Consider the following 19,947-nt stretch of genomic DNA (forward strand, 5'->3'; position numbering starts at 1 on the left):
CCTGTTCCTGTCCTAGCACCAATTCAAATGTTCATCGCTAACTTCCTGAAATTGTGGTACTATGGTGATTTCTGATAAGTCGATGCGCTGCTTTATGTTGATAATAGAGGCAAATACGGTCAGTTTAAGAAAATATCAGTCCAATACCAATCAACAAATCTAACTATTATACGGAGACTACTAGTACATAACACTCTGTATGGTAATGTCAGGAAATCCTTGTGCCCGATCCGAAGACTGACGTTGGGAAGAACTCCGGTGCTTAGCAACACACAGATTGGTTCATCTGTTTATTGTCCTGGCGTCTTAGTACTTCAATTCTCTGAGAGAAGACACCAACTTCTTAGAGAAATACACAACCACCGACAGACAGAAAATGGTGATTTATATTTGCGATACTCCTACATAACGAAGCGTAATGATCTCTGATGTCCGCAGAAGTGTGGAATTGGGATTTAGCCGTTACTGCATAGTCATCTATCGAGTTGGATCTTTGAAGCACAATTCTGAAATGAAATGGTATATAGGTAACACCTTCATGCTGGAGTCGGGGATTTCCATGTGCCATCACTTCGCCAGACTCCAGTGGGTCCATACCGTCCAGCTTCGGCGCCTCGCAGGAACGCAAACCTGAAGAACAGATCTTCGGGTTCGTCGAAGGAATCGCCACCACCAAGGAGAACAGATTGAGAGTCTAATTCAGATCCAACACTCCGGCGTTCGAAGACGGGTGGCTGTTGTAGCTCCAGACCATCGTGCCCGTGGCGGTGCCAGGTGAACTCGCCTCGCTTGTCCTCGTCTACATAGGCTCGCCATCGTTCCACGTCGTTAAGAAGAACTGAAATGCCATCAACATCAAGTTCGACCATTCGCTCAGGCTCCCATAAGCCAAATGTGATATTTCCATTGCCACGATGGGTGTGGTGGGATCCTACGCCAGGCAAGGAGATCCGTACAGAGGAATCAGTGATGTTGGGATAGGCAGAACCCCACCAATCATGGGCTCCATTGCGGCCCGGGGCTTCTCCCAGGGCTGCAGGTGTCTCAATTATGGAAGCAAATCCCCAGCGGGCAATGCCGTTGATGAACAGACCAAGAAGTAAACCTTGGTAGATCAGTGAGGGACGTGTTGGGAAGGCAGTGCCGGGCATGAGCAAAATAGCCAGAATATAGTGATGAATACGGAGTCGCAAGCCAGGGAGCGGCAAGAGGATGAGAATGATAAGACCCATACTGCAGTAGATCTTAAGATAACGAGGCAATAAGCCTCCTTGGCGAATCTGCCAGGCTTGGCTGAGAATGATCAGAATCACCGTCGGGATTACCAGTGCCAAGGCTAGCTTTGCCCCGGGCTGCTGCTGGATGTCCATTGGGGTAAGACGCTGGAGTGGAATCAACCGAGCAAAGGTGTAATTGTTTAAAGCTCCGATGAAAAGCGGTGGGAGGTATAAGAGTAGCTTTTCAACCTGATAGATAGGAGATGTGATCGGCTTCAGGAGAGGCGCCGCACAGAACTTGTATAAGACGTAAACCACAAAGGATGCGGGCAGCATGCGGGACAGTAGCGTCGAAACGAGGTCGGCCAGGTTGGGGTAGGATGGCGGATCAGCGACGAGTCCGGTATGGGAAAAGACAATAAAGAAGGTACTGAAGAAAAGCACCGGCGGTGAAGTACAGAAAAGCCAAAGCAGGCCGATGGCAGCAGCCGTCACACCAAGCAGAGACCATCGAGGATCGGCTGGGCAGTTGGATTTCGATGAAGAAAGCTGAAGGAAGCTAAATGCCTTCGGGAAGGTTGATGGGAACGACTTCGACTGGATCCCGTTCTGTTTGACAGCCGGGAAAGAGTGTGCCGCGCCTTCAAGTTTCACAACCCCGCAACCACCTTCGTTCGAGATGATACCCGAGTGAATAGCCGCTTGGCAAACAAAGCTGTCCGCCCGATAAATTGCGGACTCAGAGGAATGTGGCAGTGAGCCTCCAATCACAAGTCCTTCGTAGTTGAAAGACTGATTGCCCACGATATGAGGTTCTAGTAGTTTAGCATCGCGGCAGTTGGCGGGACACCGAAAGGCCATTGTCGACGAAGAAAATGGACGACAATCATTTCCATTGAGGCCACATCCATTCTCAAATTGCCTACACCATGGGTCAGTTAATTTCAGCTGTTTGGCCACCTCGCATAGTGACATACCAGAGATTGGTCGAACATGAAAGGGTCTGGAGCTGGCCATATCCCTCAATATAACCGGAGGAGCGGGAGTGTAAGAGAACCAAAAACCAGGGCAAGAACCAAGAGGTATAAAGTAGTAAGAGTAAGAATAGCTTATGTTTGCGCTTTGAGAAGAAGCGATCGAGATATTGAACGGGTAGTTCCTGAAGGCGCGGAAATAGTGGTTTTAACAATAGCATATGCGGAGGGTCAGGGCCTTTGACCCAATTTGCGGTTGCGCGACCGACCTTCCTCACAGGCAATGGCACCCAGCCCCAGCGGAAGGACTTGGATGATTCTTGTAGCCAGACAGGAAGAGCGCTGCCTGATTCCACATCAGGAGGAGGGAAATCCTCGGAATTGTCAGGGTTGACGAGTCGTTCGTCGTCATCGAGTAGTGGAGCGACGTAAAGCCTGCCGGCCTCATCGCGCCCCTCTCCGATCATGGTGATATGTAACGGTGGATATTTGGATATGCTGTTGAAAGCAGGCAAACGGTGAAGGGTATGATGTCGGTGCCGGAGCGGTCGGCACGCTAGTCGATTTAGGCGGGGATCGTCTCCAAATAAGTGGGTTTCCGGTGGAGGATCACCAGGGACAAGCCACGGGAACACAGTAACGAACGGTCTAGTTAAGTAGTGGAATCAGAGTCGAGTCATAAAAGAAGCGAAAGTCCAGTAAGGGAGAGAAAGAGAGAAGTTAAGAAGTAAACGGATCCGACAAGGCTCGGACTGGACCAAAGTCGCGGGGGCCAGAGATGAAAGGCGGTTGTACGCCTCAGGCACGAAGGCAGAAGCCTAGAGTGGCGATAATAATTAACGCTAATTGTTCGCAAACTTCAAGATTGTGATTCATCCTCACCGCAATTTCTGTTTATGCAGTCTATTAAGTGGCATATGCAAATAGACTACCAAGAGTATCTACTTGGAGGCTAAAATGCCAGCAAACTACACAACTACTGCATTTTCAACCTGTCTCTGACATCACAGGACCGCGAACTTTTTGCATAGTTTGCACAGTTTATATAGTTTACACAGTTTCTACTATTTGTCCTGTTTGCCTTATTTGTTCTGTTTGCTCAGTGTGGATTAGGGCGGTCTGATTTGGCAATTCCACCACGCGGGGAATGTTAAGGAACTCGGTAGGCTCGTACGATTAGCACGGAATACGGAGACGCATAGCGTATGGAGTGCATGGTGGATATATTCGTCGGGTCGAAACTTCCGGAGCCTATATCCCCATTACAGTAGGAAGGTTCAAAAGACGATCCACATCCACTTTGTAGTCCGAGAAAGGTTTGAAAATTCCCTTCAATGTTGCACTCGAAATTATATATCCGTAGTTGAAATGTATTCAATAGTTGAATCCTTCTGATATACTAAGGTAGGTATATTCAATCCTCCGTGACTCAACAACTCTCAAATCTCAAAGGTTCACGTCATGGCTAATTGCTGGCGTCACAAATTTCACGAACATGACGAAGAGTGGAGTCGGAGGTTTTCCATAACAATTACTTACCATACACAGATCCACTTCCACCTCCTATCTGATTGATTGATTAAGATTACTCCGTAAAATCGGATCTGATACGCAAAAAAAAAAAATAGAAAGAAAATCAAAATAAAATTCCGATATTATTTACCGCGGGTATTCGCCGGGAGCTATAAGCCCACTGTGCGCCCGGATGCTCTTGCACTTTTCTCTTAACCTTGGAATTGTCTCCCGAATTACATCGACATGGCTACCTCCAGGAGTGTTCAACGGCTGCAGCAGACACTGTCGCATGTCCAGCCGACGTCGGCCTCGAAGCCGATCCAGCTGTCGATTGTCGCGGGGCCAACCCAGCCTGCGCTGCTGGACATTACCCTTGGCGAGCTACTGACTATTCAAGCACTACAGTATGGTAACTATGAGTGTCTTGTTTTCCCCTGGACTGGAGCGCGTTGGACATATGCCAACTTGAAGGATGAGGCGGATCGTCTTGCGCGGGGTATGTTGGCGATGGGTGTCCAGAAAGGTGATCGCGTTGGCATCATGGCAGGTAATTGCGAGCAGTACATCTCCGTCTTTTTCGCCGCTGCCCGTGTTGGCGCTATCTTGGTCGTGTTGAACAATACATACACCCCATCAGAGCTATACTATGCGCTCAACCACTCGGGTAATTCTCCTTCTGCTTCATTCTTGTCGTATTAATGCTAACTTGCGCAATTCAATATCATAGGTTGCAAAGTTCTGTTCATGACACCTCGCATTGGACGCCATAATCTCGAAGAAGTGCTAGTTGAGCTAGGCCCCAGCCCCAAGGAGAACGAAACCTCGAAATCCCTGGAGGAGATTGTTATTCTACGCGGTGGATACCAAGATTTCCCGACTTACGACGAAATCATCGCTCGCGGCGCTTCGCAGCCTGCGCATTTGCTTCAGGACCGTGAGGCTGAATTGCGACCGGATGATGTGTGCAATCTCCAGTTCACCAGTGGCTCAACGGGCAACCCCAAGGCTGCCATGTTGACGCACCAGTATGTTATTTTCGCCACCTCAGGAAAGGCCAGAGCTAATCTCATGGCAGTAACTTGGTCAACAACTCGCGATTTATTGGAGATCGCATGAGACTGACTTCTTTCGATATCCTCTGCTGCCCGCCGCCACTCTTCCATTGCTTCGGGCTAGTCCTGGGTATGTTAGCAGTCGTCACTCACGGGTCTAAGATTGTTTTCCCCAGCGAGACATTCGACCCCAAAGCCGTCCTACATGCTATCTCAGACGAGAAGTGCACTGCGCTACACGGCGTGCCAACCATGTTCGAGGCGATTCTCAGTATTCCCAAACCCCACAACTTAGATACCTCAAATCTGCGAACCGGTATCATCGCGGGTGCTCCCGTACCCCGTCCATTAATGAAGGCTCTCTTGGAGGACCTCAACATGAGAGAATATACCAGCAGCTACGGTCTGACCGAGGCATCACCCACCTGTTTCAATGCTTTTACGACTGACAGCATCCACACCCGACTGACTACTGTGGGCAAGGTTCTGCCTCACGCCCGTGCTAAGATCGTCGATTCCAAGGGCAACATCGTTCCAGTGGGCCAGCGCGGCGAGCTCTACATGGCCGGATACCAGCTCACAAAGGGTTATTGGAATAACGCGGAGAAAACAGCCGAGACACTGGTTACCGATTCTGAAGGTACTGTATGGTTGAAGACTGGTGACGAGGCATCGTTCAACGCAGAAGGCTATTGCACCATCACTGGCCGCTTCAAAGACATCATCATCCGCGGTACGACCGAACTCTAAGTCCCAATTATTCTGTCCATCTGGAGCTGACCAAGTATTATGTAGGTGGCGAGAACATCTATCCTCTCGAGATTGAAGAGCGATTGACTGCCCACTCCGCAATCGAGCTGGCATCCGTTGTCGCAATCCCAGACCAGAAATACGGCGAAGTTGTCGGTGCATTCATTCAGCTATCTGCTGGCAAGACCCGACCTTCGGATGAAGATCTCCGTGCCTGGACTCGCGAGACGCTTGGTCGTCACAAGGCACCGCAATACGTGTTCGTATTCGGCGAGGATGGCGTACCTAGCACTGTGCCCATAACGGGCAGCGGAAAGGTTCGGAAGGTGGAGCTACGGCAGATGGCGATGGAGGCATTGAGTCAGCGCGCCAAGACGGCGTAGGAAGGTACATTTTTCTTGTGTCATTGCGGATATACGGTAACTTACTTGGGACGGGAGTAATGGTCTATATGAATAGGTATAATTTCAAACGTTTTTAAATCTTGCGACCTTCTCAATATGTACTTGCTTCCAAGGTTACTAAGGATACCTTTTGGACCGAGGTCCGTGGGGAGAAAAACTTGTTTCGCCGTTGAAAGTGGGGAGAATCTTATCAGATACAAATCCTCCATACCTGGTCCATACCAGTTCCGGTGTACGGAATTTACAAGAGCACTAAATTGCGACATTTGGGTTTAAGCGACCTTGGCGTCGGGCCCGACCGCTGGATGACCAGCGCCATTCCCTCAATCAGATTAGATGGGGATCTTGTCTGATCGAATCTGACCACTTGATTGGCCGGTATCTGGTATTTTTGTAATGTTCAGTACGGTAAATCCCCACTTTGTGCACCCGGTCAAGTCGTGAAACAAGGAACATACATCCGACCCAGTGTGGTTTAAATTTTTGGGTTTGACAGTAACTACTAGTAGGCATGAAAAAGTTGCCTGGGCCTTCAAAGTGCATAATAGAGTACTTCAGGCTCTAAAGTCTACTTACATGTGATCCGGTGTGTACTCAACTAAAGAGACCAGCCACTTTCCAAAAACTGGCCATAAGGAGCTAGAAAAAGCGCGAGTACCCGGAATTCGAGGGACACAGGGTTGGACTATGAATTATTAAATAATCAATGGATAAGCACGGAAGATCTATACACCATGTGGACAAGTGGGATGTGGCGGCTTCGGTTCCACAAGCATACTACGAAGCGACCACTTGAGACCTCGGAAGGAGATGGGTGTTACAATATATGCTGCACTAGAGGTACAGTATATCTCTGCTTTCCAGCGACCTTTGACTCAAGTAGGCAATTCTTAGAAATTGAGTCGTCCATTAGGCCAAGTACATACTGAAGGCACCACGTATAGATAGAGTGGGTGGCAAAAAGTTGGACTTGCTTGATCTGCCACAAAGAGGTGTTTGTTTTTTTTTTAGATAATATCATTCATGAATTAAACATTTGAAGCAATTTTAAATTGTTTTGATTTCTACCACTTTTATCAAGTGCTTTTGGCTATGTGGCAATATGACCTTTGTAGTCAACCGTAGCATATAACGTCAGTCAGTCAAGTGCCACATCCCAAAACCCATAGTGAATGTGACAAATTCCAGCTCATTATCTCCTTGAAGAATTATCATTTTTATCTTTTATCTAGTCTCTTTTAGATTTTTGGTAATTTTCATGAGTTCAAATGTTGGTGAGTGAACTAAATATATCTCTTTGGATTGAGGGTGCAATTTTTGGTATTGTGAAGATAGAAAAGTTCGATTTAGTCGAAATTGATATATGCTTCTAACAATCCTTATCCATATTTATCGACAAGTCATGGGATAGAATAAGGAAGTTTGATATATACGGTTTTTAAGAACAGCCTTTAATATGTATTTTGGAGTGCGGCACATAATCGTGTGCGGCACTTGACCGGGAAATACGTTGTTGGACCAATGCTACGCAACCCTGTTCACATAAATAACAACTCAGTCTCCCTCTCAATAGTCAACCTTCTTTCCTACCAATAATTCAAATAGCCAAAGGTCTCTGCAGATTCATGTCACGGAGTAGAAAGAAAACAAAAGAGAAAAGAAGATAAGAAAGGAGAAGTGGAGGGGTAGGGTTTCAAACGTTCTCCCAAAAAGCCCGCGGTGCGCCCTACATAATACAGGTAAATACCAGATCCCCGCATTAAATCTCATTGACCTGATCCCAACCATATTCAATCGATAACCTCACCATGGCTTCTTCCCAGTATCCCATCAACTCACCGGAGCAATTAGACCGCTACTTCATCCGAACTAACCTTCCTTGACAATATCGGCCATCATACCCGGTGTAGATCCGCGAGGCCTTCAGGTTCCTAGAGGGGTTGCAGCACCATCACTTAGCTACGGTGCCATTTGACTACGTCAATGTTCACTATTCCATCCAAAGCCATATTGACATAGACGTGCGAAAGATATTTATTGGACCACAAACGTTCCTGGTAGACGTTGGGTTTGGTTCCAATGGGCCACACAAGGCCCTACCTCTTTGAATGAGGATTCCGACTTTCACAACATCGGTGAACGGCCTAGACGGCTGCGATAGGGACTGATTGACCAACCTATAAACAGGAACCAATTTATCTGGCAGTATGAGACGCAGAATGGACACGAAGAATGGTTCCCCGCATATTGTTTCACTGAAACCTCATTTCCCCCGGAGGACGTTACGATAATCAACCACTATATGAGCACCAGTCGAGGGAGCTGGTTCAATTCCCATTTGGTGTGTGGTTGCATGATCTTGGATGGAGAGGGTGACAAGGTTGTTGGCGACCTCACGCTGTTGAACAACACATTGAAACATCGACTAGGAGCCACGCTGGAAATGGTGCAGTCGTTTACCTCTGATCTGGAGCGTGTGGCAGCCCTTGATAAATATTTGAATATCTTCCATTTCATCGACCGGGCGGATAGAAAGATTATTCGCCATACAATCACGGAGATTCTTTATCATTGAACGTCCTGTCCTCATACACCAAGTAAGAACCTTGGAAATGATCGAAAATTTCCAGAAATGGCTTCTATCCATAACAGACCTATAATACACCCCAACCAAAAAAGTAGATTCACATCCTTGGACCGGGAAGTGAGCTGTATACAATCGTACCCTGTGCCAACATCAAAAACAAAACGCCGATCCCATGCCTCTGACAAATAACGCGAGACTTTGCCAGGAAACCGATACATAGAGAGAAAGTGAATGGCAATTTATAGACGGCGCTCCATGCGGTTCAACCTGACAGGAGTTTTGATCTAATATCATCTCGTTAGTTTAAGCGCTCTAAGAAAAACTAACGGCTCCGCAGGAATTCCGCTCAATCGCCTAACGCAAAGCAATGAAGGTAAGTAAACCTACCTGGGTGCGCGTTCGTTGTCCTCGCACGGGTAAACCCAAGGCATGACGACGACCACGGTAGGTACCCGTCTCCTTTAAGCGCTTGATATCATTCAGGACCTCGCGACGCAGATCGTTTTCGATCTTCATATCCGATAACACGGCGGTTAAGTCGAGGACCTGCTTGTTGGCCAGGTCACCGACGCGGCAAGTTGGGTGGATGTTGAAGCGGGCCAGGAGACGAGCGGAAGTGTTGTTGCCGATGCCGAAGAAGGATTCGAGGGATTTCTATTGGTTTATAGTGTTAGGTCTTGATCTATGGTCCAATTGGTTGAGGTGGGTTGCGGTTGGGGTAAGTGCTTGCCTTCAACAGGTTGCGCTCCGGGAAATTGACGCCGAGGAGGAAGACCTGTGAGATTGGTTAGTGACCATGTAATTCCAGAGTAAAGAAGAGAGGAATTTACCATCTTGAAGGATGTATGTGAGTAACAAGATCAAAGCCTGTTTGCTGCTCCGCTGCTCTGCTGCCTCTGGACTGAATGCGCGGGAGAAATCTGTGGCAATAATGTTTCTCCGGTGTGAAGTTTGCAAAACAACAGTCGTATCAATACGGTAGAATCTTGTATTTATTGTATTATAACGTCATTCGACAGCAGATCTCAAATACAAGGATTGCAATTATACAACACTGCGCCCCATATTCTCTCCGCACGGCACCCTTAAATTGCAAGCTGGCCTTCCCCTCTCGCCGCTTCTTTCCTCCAACTCCCCACTGTATCCACTGCAGCGGTAATTCACAGCCATGAATTTCAGCAACCTTTTCCTGTCTATCTTCCTGGTCTTCGCCGTCGGCTTCGCGCTGGTTCAGGCTGAGGATGCCAAGCGGGAAACCCGTGGCCCCAAGATCACTAGCAAGGTAAATTGATCATCGCTCAGAAGCCCATTGGCCCAAACTGATAAATTGTATCAGGTCTACTTCGATATTCAGCATGGTGATGAGACCCTTGGTCGTATTGTGATGGGTCTGTACGGCAAGACCGTTCCTGAGGTGAGTGACCAATCCCTGGGATCACCCCTGCACACGAAGCTAACTTATTTCTCTTCAATAGACCGCTGAGAACTTCCGGTACGATCATCATGATAGTTGACCCAAATTGATTGATTCCATACTCACCATATTTTCAGTGCTCTGGCCACCGGCGAGAAAGGCTTCGGCTACGAGAACTCCGCTTTCCACCGCGTCATCAAGGACTTCATGATCCAGGGTGGTGACTTCACCAAGGGTGATGGAACCGGTGGCAAGTCTATCTACGGTAACAAGTTTAAGGATGAGAACTTCAAGCTGCGCCACACCCGCCCGGGCCTCCTGAGTACGCATAATCCAGCCCAGCTATCATGAAGTGAAGCTAACAGGTCTCTCCAGGCATGGCCAACGCCGGCAAGGACACCAACGGCTCCCAGTTCTTCATCACCACCGTTATCACCTCATGGCTCGACGGCAAGCACGTTGTCTTCGGTGAGGTCCTCGAGGGAATGGATATTGTCGACAAAATTCAGAATGTTCCCGTCGGTGGTGGCTCCAAGCCCCAACAGCCCGTGAAGATTGTGAAGAGCGGAGAGCTTGAGATGGAGGCGGACCCCGAGGACAAAGGTAGCCGTGATGAGCTGTAACCGCAGCACGCTCCCGTTATACTCTCGTTTTTCCTACTGCTCGGCGACGGTGAGCTGATGCGTGCTTTCTACTAAGACTCCGACGACTACCCGACCGATGAAGCTCCAGTGGACTCCTCCTCCCCCACCTCCTTTTCGATGCAGCCCGTGCTGATCTTCCTTGTGCTGGTAGCGATTGTCGGATTTTACATTTACAGCCGTCGCAGCCAGCAAGGAAAGGCCGATGACGATTATAAGGAATACCTGTAGATATTCCGATATTTTTCATCCGAGTCTGGATTCCACAGGTAGAAAAAACAAGGCATCTTTGTCATTATAAAAGCAGGCAGATCTCAATGTAACCAGTGTAGGATAGCATTTGACTTTCCCTTCTTTGATCAGTTCCATGATTTGAGCTTCACTACTTCAATAAGATTTACGTTGACACTTTGCAATCGGACCAAGTGGATCGGCGGTACAAGTTCCCCAACGTCAATACGTCACAACCGAAGACCTTGTTTAGGGACTGCTGAGAATCCAAGTCCAGTGATGTCGGCGGGACTTGCATTGCATTCCTACCTATGATCAACTTTGGACTTACCTTCGCGTTGTCGATCTCTATCCAGGACGTCAAGTCACAAATCTATGGAGCCATCTTTTGTTTATGATTGAGTTCTGATTAGCCATACGACTGGAACAACTGGGAGACAGATTCATGGACTGAATTCTCCCCAACAAAGCTGCTCATTACATCATGTCGTGATCCCACGAGACGATACAAGGGGGGAAGTCCAGAGAGTATGTCCCGATGCTGTTCTGAGAGACCCAGATCATTTGTGACCCCCAGGAGTTGTCTGAGTATACGGAGTGAGTAGAGTACGGCGTGGATCTGAGCCAGGAGGTGAAGATCTGCCCACTCCGAACAGGTTCCTGTGACACCATGGCCGAGGAATTGTTCCAACTTGGCTGCACTCAGAAGTAACGTGGCATTAAAGCTGTCACGATAAATCTCGGATAGGGCGAACATCACCCAGAATCTGGGCTGCGTAGCGGCCCCGAACACAGAGCTTGCCAACTGAAGACGTGTACTGAGCAAATCCAAGTCACAAGCGATCGTGTTGGCCGGACTGAGAGTGATTTCCTCTGAGACGATTCGGCAGCCTCTGCGTACAAACTCATGGATGGCTGGAAATTGACGGTCGGCCGGTTGCGCCGAATTCAGAAGAGAGTATCCAAGGGCTCGATACATTCTTCCCTGTTCCCAGGCGCATCGTCTCGCATGATCCTCGGGTAAGATTCCCAGGTATATGTGTGGGTGAATCTGTTCCCCGCAGCAGTAGGGTTCAGGTAGTCTATACTGCCACAGCAGTTCCGAGACGCGAGGATCTAACCCTAGTGAGCCAGGAATATCCTGAAGTGCCGCCGATTGATCAGGGTTGTCCTGGTATTCCTTGAGAAATTCGTTGAAACCCGCGAGGGAATCCGCTTCGAGGTCCCTTTTGGACCGGCGTACCAGATCTAAAGAACCACGGTGCGGATCTTGAGTCAACTCATAAGCAAATCGTTGCAAGCTTCCTATCCCCAGACGGAGACAGAGTGCATGAGGATGTATTCTTAGCCCTCGGATTTCCGACGAAGCTATACCGGGTGCATCGTCAAGTAAATGCAACGAGTTGAGTAAGATCACCGCCCCATGCTGACCAAGGTCATGGACCACGAGATCCGAGTCATTTGTGAGCACAGCCGAGCCCGTGAGCTTTGCTACTCGAGCGCAGTCGAGATCCGCTTCTCCGGGGACCATAGCTGTGATGCCTGCCCAGGGATATTCCCCCTCAAGCTGAGCGGCACATGGATGAATACTAGTTTCCATCAGCGCTTTGCTCCATCGGGTGTTGAGATCTTCATATACAGCAGAGACCATGAATGGGTTCTCGGGTAGATTTCTCCACCGCGAGGGAAGGGGTCGCCGTTGCCAAACTTGCGCTGGCTCTATGGCAGTGGCCCTCCGGTTTCTGTTGCCGGATGGAGGAATTGGCCTTTGCCGACAGATCTCCAACTTTTGTCGAGATTTTTCGATTCGAGCCAAGCGAGTCGCTCTTTTCGACAATGGTAGTGCGCCATCAAAGCATATTCGGTGGATGTCAACGCCCTGTTCTTTTAATCGCAAGAGGAAGCTCACCACCCCACGACTGACCTCGTCACAGCTGGGTTGAATTTCAAGTGCATCATAAGATACATCTGCCCAGGCCAGTAACCGGTAGTAGACATGATAGACCAGACTGGGACCGTCAATGACTACAGAATCGATTCGCGGGGGGCCGTTAGGAGTACCTGGACATCCACACAACACCACATTTTCTGTGTATTGCGAAAGATGTTTGGTTAAGGATGGGATCCCCATCGCCAATTCCTTTTTGAAATAGAAACTGGCCTGGGCAATTGAGACAATTCGAAGGTTGTTGACCCTGGAGGCTTTTCAGTCGTTTGGCAAAAATCCAGGGCGGGGCTACATGGCAGAAACATGAAGCGGTCGGGGTTAAGCTAAGCTCTGGCTTGAGTCTTGTTTCTCCCTCAGATTTACGCAGCGCTTGAGTTATGCATGAATATATACACTGAGTTGCAAAATTGGGAATCATACCCCTTCAAAGGTTTCAAAAGGAACATTGAAATATTATGGAGAAAGTGAGCTTGGGATGGGCTTGCCAACCACAGCGACCGCGCAATTTCCATCAATGAGATAATGCGAGAAAGTTTTGAACGTTCTGTCAAGAAACTGACAGCCGAGAACAACAGACGAGAATTCAACCCGAAAGAAACAGAAATCGGCCTGGCTTCGGGCAGTCGAAAGTGTGTAGGCGCTCGCAAAGAAGATTCCGCTGCTTATCTGAGAACAACTTCTTGCCCTTGTTCAGCAATTCTGGTCACCAGCTGTCAACGGGCCCTTTCGAACCCTTCGATTCGCTTAAAATCTCCAGTTGAATTCTATCAAGGCTGATAATTGGCTTAAGACCATTTACCGGCGCGTCCGACTGTACCCCTGATAAGCTAGAGGTGCAGTAGCGTCAAAATTTACGCCTTGGCAGCAGGTGAAGACATTCTTGCAATCAACACACATAGTCAGACGGAAACTGCAGTTCTCTGGGGTTAAATGCCCAGGTGGATATATCACCGAATACAAAAATCACATATACACCCTCTAATGCAGAGAAGCTTCAAAGTTGGAATCTAGGACCACCCACTCCAAAATTCTGGGAACTCGTCGATGAACGGCTGGTATAATGATCGACAATCTCGCCTCAAATAGAATTATTATCCATATCAGTCTGGAGGTGGGCAAAATTATCTTCAACCCCGCTCGGGTAAACACACCCAAATTATAAAAATGTTGAAATTAGGCGATCATCGTGGCCATTCACCGCAAAACACGTCTAGTGGGTTGTTTGTATGTAGTTACCTGTGATCGCGTAGCGCTTTTTGGAAACCTCTTTCGTAATTTCATTTCTGGCCTCTTTCAGATATTCAGGTCTTCACCCAAGAATCCGCGAGATTCATCTCCTATACGCCGTATTGATCCATTTTGGTCATCATTTGAACAGTATGACTATGTCAAGTAGTTCGGAAAATGGTCATCTGACTCAAACCATGAAGGCCGTTGTATTCAAAGAGGTTGGGTGCATAGAGATTGTTGACCGACCCAAGCCTCACATTCAGCATACCACAGATGCTATTGTAAAGGTGCTTCACACTAGCATTTGTGGCACTGACCTCCATATAATGCGTGGACATGTACCAACATGCATGCCAGGTCGCATTTTGGGACACGAAGGAGTTGGAGTCATCGACACCTTAGGAACAGGAGTCACCGGCTTGAATATCGGGGACCTCGTTCTGATCTCCTGCATCTCAGCCTGTGGCACATGCAAAAGGTGCCGGGCCGGAATGACCTCGCATTGTGTGACAGGTGGCTGGATATTGGGACATACAATTGACGGGACGCAGGCTGAATATGTGCGAATTCCACATGCGGCATTCTCACTATACCCTTTGCCTTCGACTATTGATCCCCAGATTGCGGTAGCCCTATCTGATGCCTTTCCCACGGCATACGAATGTGCCATTCTTCCTGGGAAAGTGCAGCCAGGATCCACCCTCGCTATCGTGGGTGCTGGCCCCGTGGGACTGGCTGTGTTGATCCTAGCGAAGCTGTTCTCGCCGAAGCTAGTGGTATTGATAGGAAAGGGTGAACCCCGATTGGCTGCTGCAATGCAGTTAGGGGCCGACCATGTCCTCAGCTCCTCTCTAGGAAATGAAGAAATCACCAAGTCAGCTCTGGCAGTCAGTGAAGGGGAAGGATATGACACTGTGGTTGAGTGTGTTGGAATCCCTGAAACCTTTGATCTCTGCCAGAGTCTTCTTGGGCTAGGTGGTATACTCACTAATGTCGGGGTGCACGGGTCAAAGACGGACTTACATTTGGAGAATCTATGGTCCAAGAATATATGTGAGTTTTCAACCTCTAACCCCGGCTTGATCAAGATCTCATTACAGTTCTGAAAATTTCATAAAGCAATCACATGTCGACTGGTGGATACGACTACACTGATCCAACTCTTGAGCTTGTTAGAGAAAGGCAAGATTCATCCAGGCCTATTGATATCGCACCGTAAGAACCACCCAAAAAGGGGTGAATTGAAATATCCGTTCTAGAAGCTGACCAGTATCAGGTTTTACGTTTGGAGATATCACGGAAGCATATGAGACCTTTCAATTGGGATCATCCAAAGATGTGCTGAAGGTTGTCATCGGCATGGAATAAGCTTATGAATTGAGCTGCAAGCATATTCATTTGGTGGACCTGGTTTGACTTCAAAAAATGTATCCATTTTATGTATTACGAAGTCATATAGGAAGGGGAAAGGGCTGATAGTGTGGTCGGAGGGCGAATATAAGCTCGTGACATGATATGAAGGCTATTATCCAAACATTTCCATACACCGTCATTCTTCCAAGCCATATTTCTCCCATTATCAAGGTTTTTGTCTGCTATTTGTATTTTATTTCAATATTATAGGCAGTATAGAAGGGTATGTATATGCACTTGCCTTCTTAGGGTACTTTTCAAAGATACATGTCCTTCTATGCAGCTGGCTACCCCTGTCGGGTAAAGAGAATTGATATTGGGGGCAACCTTTTCGAATCCACAGGGGGCGGGTTCGAATCCCGGTGTCACCTCAATCTTCTACCATACCTTTCTCTCCTTGGACCAAGAACCAGCTGCCCCTGGGCACTCGACTTATGTATGTTTCCCACGGGAAAAATACTACCCCCTCCCCCCTCCCCTTTCTTTCAGGGACCGGGAACACCACTTCGCCACCATTCGGTGGCACCACAAGCCGTATGTATGACCTGCAAGTAGGGGACAGCGTACTACGCAATATTAGCGCTTCAATGAGGCCTATCTGGGCTATATTTTGCTTCCTCGGGAAGCACCCATGTACAAAAACCCTGCGCGTTGCACGTCCAATGCCCCACGGGAGGCTCCACTGGCAGTTGGTGGGTCTTTCAAAGACAAGGGCAAAGTCCTGTGGCCCCGCCTTCTATTTCGGCCCGCGACATTAAATAATATCAGTCACTCAATCAATCGCCCTTGCCATAATATAGCCATATAGTTATAGACTCATACATTATCCCTCCCATTCGACAGGTATATGAGGGGAAAAAATTTCCATTCACAAGAAAATTCTTGAAGTCTCATGAAGTCTATCTCCTTATCGCGTGCCACTCAGGATGATCCACTTGCACAGGAAAATGTGGATCTAGAGACGGAGCCTGAGTGACCTCTTCGTTTACTTTGTGAATGCAGAGCAGCAGTCTTTCACATCCCATGAGCTTATAGGTTTTGGCGTGGACGCCATTGCTATTCCTGATCTTACTTCTTTGTCGTCTAGAGGGCGCCACCTTCGACCTCTTCATTTTCTTGGCTTTACCACTGTAGCCTACCAACTAGATAATGCCGAATATGGGTCACCAAACCCCTACTCAAAGAGATAGCTTCCCTGGAGCCAATTATCAATGTTTTGGAAGACATTCGAATCCATACAATTGGCCTCCCGACCCTCCTGAAACTCGAATGCAGGAGAATGGGTATTGGTATTCTGTCTTGTATCGCCTATCTGAAATAGCGTGCCCCTGACCCACCTTATAAAAATCTAACAAGGTTCGTCACAATCCGATGTGTACCATCTTTATGTGTATACTAACTTTTAATAAAGAATAGTATATGTGCTAGACTCACATGTGGATCATGATATATACTTAATGCACTGGGATTGTACTCTTTTACTTCCGGGACTACAACCAGATATTTCCAGCGCTCTTCTGTCATGTAGAGGGGCAGATTTCTGATGGCTAGTCTTCCCCTTATCAACAATCAGATGCGACATTTATCCCGACGAGTAATTAATGAATTTGACCTTCGGCGACCGAAGGAAATAGTATAAACATTGGAAGATATGTAAAGTCTAAAATTGAAGGGGAAAAGAATTATGTAGGAGTAAGGAATCTTGACTTTGTACGGATAGAACATGAAATGCGCGATACAGCGAATTTTACTAACTTCTACGCGATTTTCTTTGAGACACCCTTTCTACCCTATTTCGTTCGGTGGCCAGCAATGATTTGAATTGAATTAATTGTATTATTCTATATCAATGGGATAAATTGGGATTATATTTCCAAAGCTGAACCTAGGATTCCAGGGCTCAAGTACTGTCACTAATTCGTTTTAGTGCATACATATACTGATGCCAATACTGTATGTATGCCTTAGGCCTAAACCGTGAAGCTTATCTCCACGTCTCTGCACAGCCTTTCCCTCTTTCATACCCACTCCGGGATCATGTGACCATGTGCAGCGCGCTGCTTCCAGTTTAGGCTTAGATCCACCGGCATATCCCTCACGGGCCGGATACGCTCTCTCCTTTCTCGCCCATAGCCAACATCACTTTTTTTTGTAGTTCGTCACACATTGTTTGGTTTTCCCTGCCGGGCAGCTTACAGCGCCAAGAATTTTTGTAGCTCTAGGAATGTGATATCATAGGGTGATTGGCCGGTGGTTGGAAGTGCGAGTGTTATCTAATGGGCGCATATTTGATCTTCAAATCTCGAACTCCACTCTTATCTCGTTATTTATGTAGACTAACCTGGGATAGGAGAGTGTACGGAGTATGGGATCTACGCAGCGGTTGAAGACGGCTTTGATACCCGGTCCCCTGTCTTCCTTTCAGGTTTATTGCTTTGTCTTCATTCTGCCTGACTATCTATGCCACAGAGCCTTATGTCAAAAGATGCTACCAAAGTTACTCTCACATCAATCCCACCATATACATGGAATACACTAACAGAGTGGTCAAAAGAGACGTGAGAAGAGCCATGTCTTACATAGCAGCAAGTGGAAAGACCCAGCATAGTGATATGTGTATTGACAAGATATTGATAAGTCAACCATAAAGGGAAAAGAGGGGAAAAAAAATGGAGGGTACTGAGAGCGCATTAGTTTGCTGACCGCAAGCAATACAGGAGCTGAGCGAACGCTACAACAAGTCCCCGGTGTCTAGACCGACATGTACGCCGACTCGTCATTAAGGCAAATTCTTGAGTCAACTACCGCTAAGATGACATCCTTGGATGTGGGCCTTTGACACGTCACACTACGGGATATTGTCTACTAGCTGACTGGGATTCATCCTGCATATGCGTACTGTAAGTAGCTTCCATGCGGATAGAAAGAGATGTTGACATTGGAGATAGGCACCTGAGAAAGGTTAGAAGGCGGCTAGGCCATGTAGATAAGGATCGATTCTAGTTCGCCCAACATTGTCTCAAGACTGATCACAACGAGTCGGGACTTGGTAAGTGTAATTGACATCACGATGCTACTAGCGATGCAATCCCACCCACATGTACGCGTGTTCTAGAATTCAGGTCTTACGATCGTTAATTTTGACTTAACTGGGATACCGCGACTATGAGGCTAGAGGGAAAGTGTCGAATATTTTCTTTATGAATTGATAAGATGGCTTAGATGAAAAGGTCCAGACGCCGTGCTCGCTAATTTGCACTTTACTGAAAGATTATCAATACGAGGCTTGATGGAGAATCACTCTTAACTCTTGAGTGTCGACTCTCAACTACTTGTAATACTATATGTACCATACAACCTGGGTGCTACGAAACATTGCCTACTTGCTGGGTTACTTCTATCCAACATACGCACAAATTAATCAGAAGTCTCGTGCTGAGAATGTTCTTGAAGTGAAACAAGTCTCAACTTTGGAGAGAGATATCTGAAAAGGATGCGGTTGGGCCAAGGAGATTAGAGTTGCTTTTCGTTCACCGAACTTTCAAATGTTGTCTCAGACCTAATCGCTCTATGAATTATAATTAGATCGGTTACAATTCAGGAGATGGAGTTCCTATCGATGCGTTCCTATCAACTGAAGCATCAGTGATCGGGCGCATGGCGTTGCGCTCGTCTATTTTCACTTGACCAGAGGATCGGAGCCAGGATGCTTCAAGCTTGCGATTACTTTTAAAATAAATGAAATGGCTTATACAGAAAGTTCGCGACGTTGGCTATCCCAGCTGCAAGCCGAGGCCCACTTGCTGACGACTGTGCTGACGACTACCGGCGCTAGGTATTGTGACTAGTGAACTTCCGGGACCCCTGTTGTTTCCAACTGATAGGGAGCTCCCACGATCGAAATAAACAAGTTATTAGTGGCTAAAACATCAAGAACTGTGGGGCAAGGTGGGAACTCCATGATTTCAGTTTAATTGAAGGTGTGCTGGAAATATGCACTCCAAATCAAGGAAATCCATATCATTGTGTTCCATTTGTGGTAAAAAACAAGAAAAAACAAGAAAAAACAAAGTACGAACAATGAGATAAAAAGAAGCTCGTACAAAATCTACACAAAAGGCAAAGTCTATCTGACGTGGCTAAGGTACCGGCCAAGACCGAACCTCTCGCCCCATGCATCGTTTGCGTAGAATCGATCAATCATGTAAATCCGACTTTTGTACCTTTTTGTGACATGAAGCCAAATCGCAGCCACTCAGCTCGGCTGATAGCTGATCGACGCATGAATCAGTGTCAGCCTGAGCGGTTCCTGCAGTCATGGCGACTTATGCGACATATGCGAATAGCGGAGTATAGCCCATCCACTCGGTCCGATAAGTCTCTCAGCTTCCAAGCTCATATTCATCAACAAGTTTCATTCCCAATTAATTTGTTTCAGATGATAAAAATTTACTCAATCTTTTCCTTCAACTTATTTCCCTTTTTTACTGAGATTCGAAATTCACGTTGGTTAAGGTCTTGAGGTTCCGATAAACGGCTTCCTGCAAGATACCTAGCTATCATATGCGGAA

General features: G+C 47.3%; 6 protein-coding genes across 6 annotated transcripts; 3 read left to right on the forward strand and 3 right to left on the reverse strand.

The window, feature by feature from the left end:
* Window positions 1-536: 536 nt before the first annotated feature.
* N7520_005562 (LCCL domain-containing protein) lies at window positions 537-2,658 on the reverse strand (the record flags this gene model as incomplete). Its single annotated transcript, XM_057139496.1, has 2 exons — window positions 537-2,139; window positions 2,195-2,658. 2 exons carry the CDS (start codon window positions 2,656-2,658, stop codon window positions 537-539), a joined length of 2,067 nt encoding a protein of 688 aa, XP_056993502.1.
* A 1,291-nt stretch (window positions 2,659-3,949) lies between these two features.
* Window positions 3,950-5,891, forward strand: sidI (putative long-chain-fatty-acid-CoA ligase; the record flags this gene model as incomplete). The annotated part of the gene is made up of 4 exons (XM_057139497.1): window positions 3,950-4,370; window positions 4,434-4,731; window positions 4,782-5,491; window positions 5,554-5,891. The coding sequence occupies 4 exons, from the start codon at window positions 3,950-3,952 to the stop codon at window positions 5,889-5,891; spliced, it is 1,767 nt and encodes a 588-aa protein (XP_056993503.1).
* Window positions 5,892-8,853: 2,962 nt separating this feature from the next.
* N7520_005564 (mitochondrial 37S ribosomal protein uS13m) lies at window positions 8,854-9,332 on the reverse strand (the record flags this gene model as incomplete). The annotated part of the gene is made up of 2 exons (XM_057139498.1): window positions 8,854-9,153; window positions 9,330-9,332. The coding sequence occupies 2 exons, from the start codon at window positions 9,330-9,332 to the stop codon at window positions 8,854-8,856; spliced, it is 303 nt and encodes a 100-aa protein (XP_056993504.1).
* Window positions 9,333-9,667: 335 nt separating this feature from the next.
* Window positions 9,668-10,785, forward strand: N7520_005565 (peptidylprolyl isomerase; the record flags this gene model as incomplete). The annotated part of the gene is made up of 6 exons (XM_057139499.1): window positions 9,668-9,781; window positions 9,836-9,913; window positions 9,975-9,991; window positions 10,051-10,235; window positions 10,289-10,516; window positions 10,613-10,785. The coding sequence occupies 6 exons, from the start codon at window positions 9,668-9,670 to the stop codon at window positions 10,783-10,785; spliced, it is 795 nt and encodes a 264-aa protein (XP_056993505.1).
* Window positions 10,786-11,194: 409 nt separating this feature from the next.
* On the reverse strand, window positions 11,195-12,916 carry N7520_005566 (uncharacterized protein; the record flags this gene model as incomplete). The annotated part of the gene is made up of 1 exon (XM_057139500.1): window positions 11,195-12,916. One exon carries the CDS (start codon window positions 12,914-12,916, stop codon window positions 11,195-11,197), a length of 1,722 nt encoding a protein of 573 aa, XP_056993506.1.
* A 1,241-nt stretch (window positions 12,917-14,157) lies between these two features.
* On the forward strand, window positions 14,158-15,331 carry N7520_005567 (zinc-dependent alcohol dehydrogenase family protein; the record flags this gene model as incomplete). Its single annotated transcript, XM_057139501.1, has 3 exons — window positions 14,158-15,016; window positions 15,083-15,178; window positions 15,240-15,331. The coding sequence occupies 3 exons, from the start codon at window positions 14,158-14,160 to the stop codon at window positions 15,329-15,331; spliced, it is 1,047 nt and encodes a 348-aa protein (XP_056993507.1).
* Between the last annotated feature and the right edge of the window lie 4,616 nt (window positions 15,332-19,947).

The sequence above is a fragment of the Penicillium odoratum genome (genome assembly GCF_028828045.1).
Source record: "Penicillium odoratum strain IBT 22623 chromosome Unknown utg000005l_segment0_segment0, whole genome shotgun sequence".
NCBI classification, from domain to species: domain Eukaryota; kingdom Fungi; phylum Ascomycota; class Eurotiomycetes; order Eurotiales; family Aspergillaceae; genus Penicillium; species Penicillium odoratum.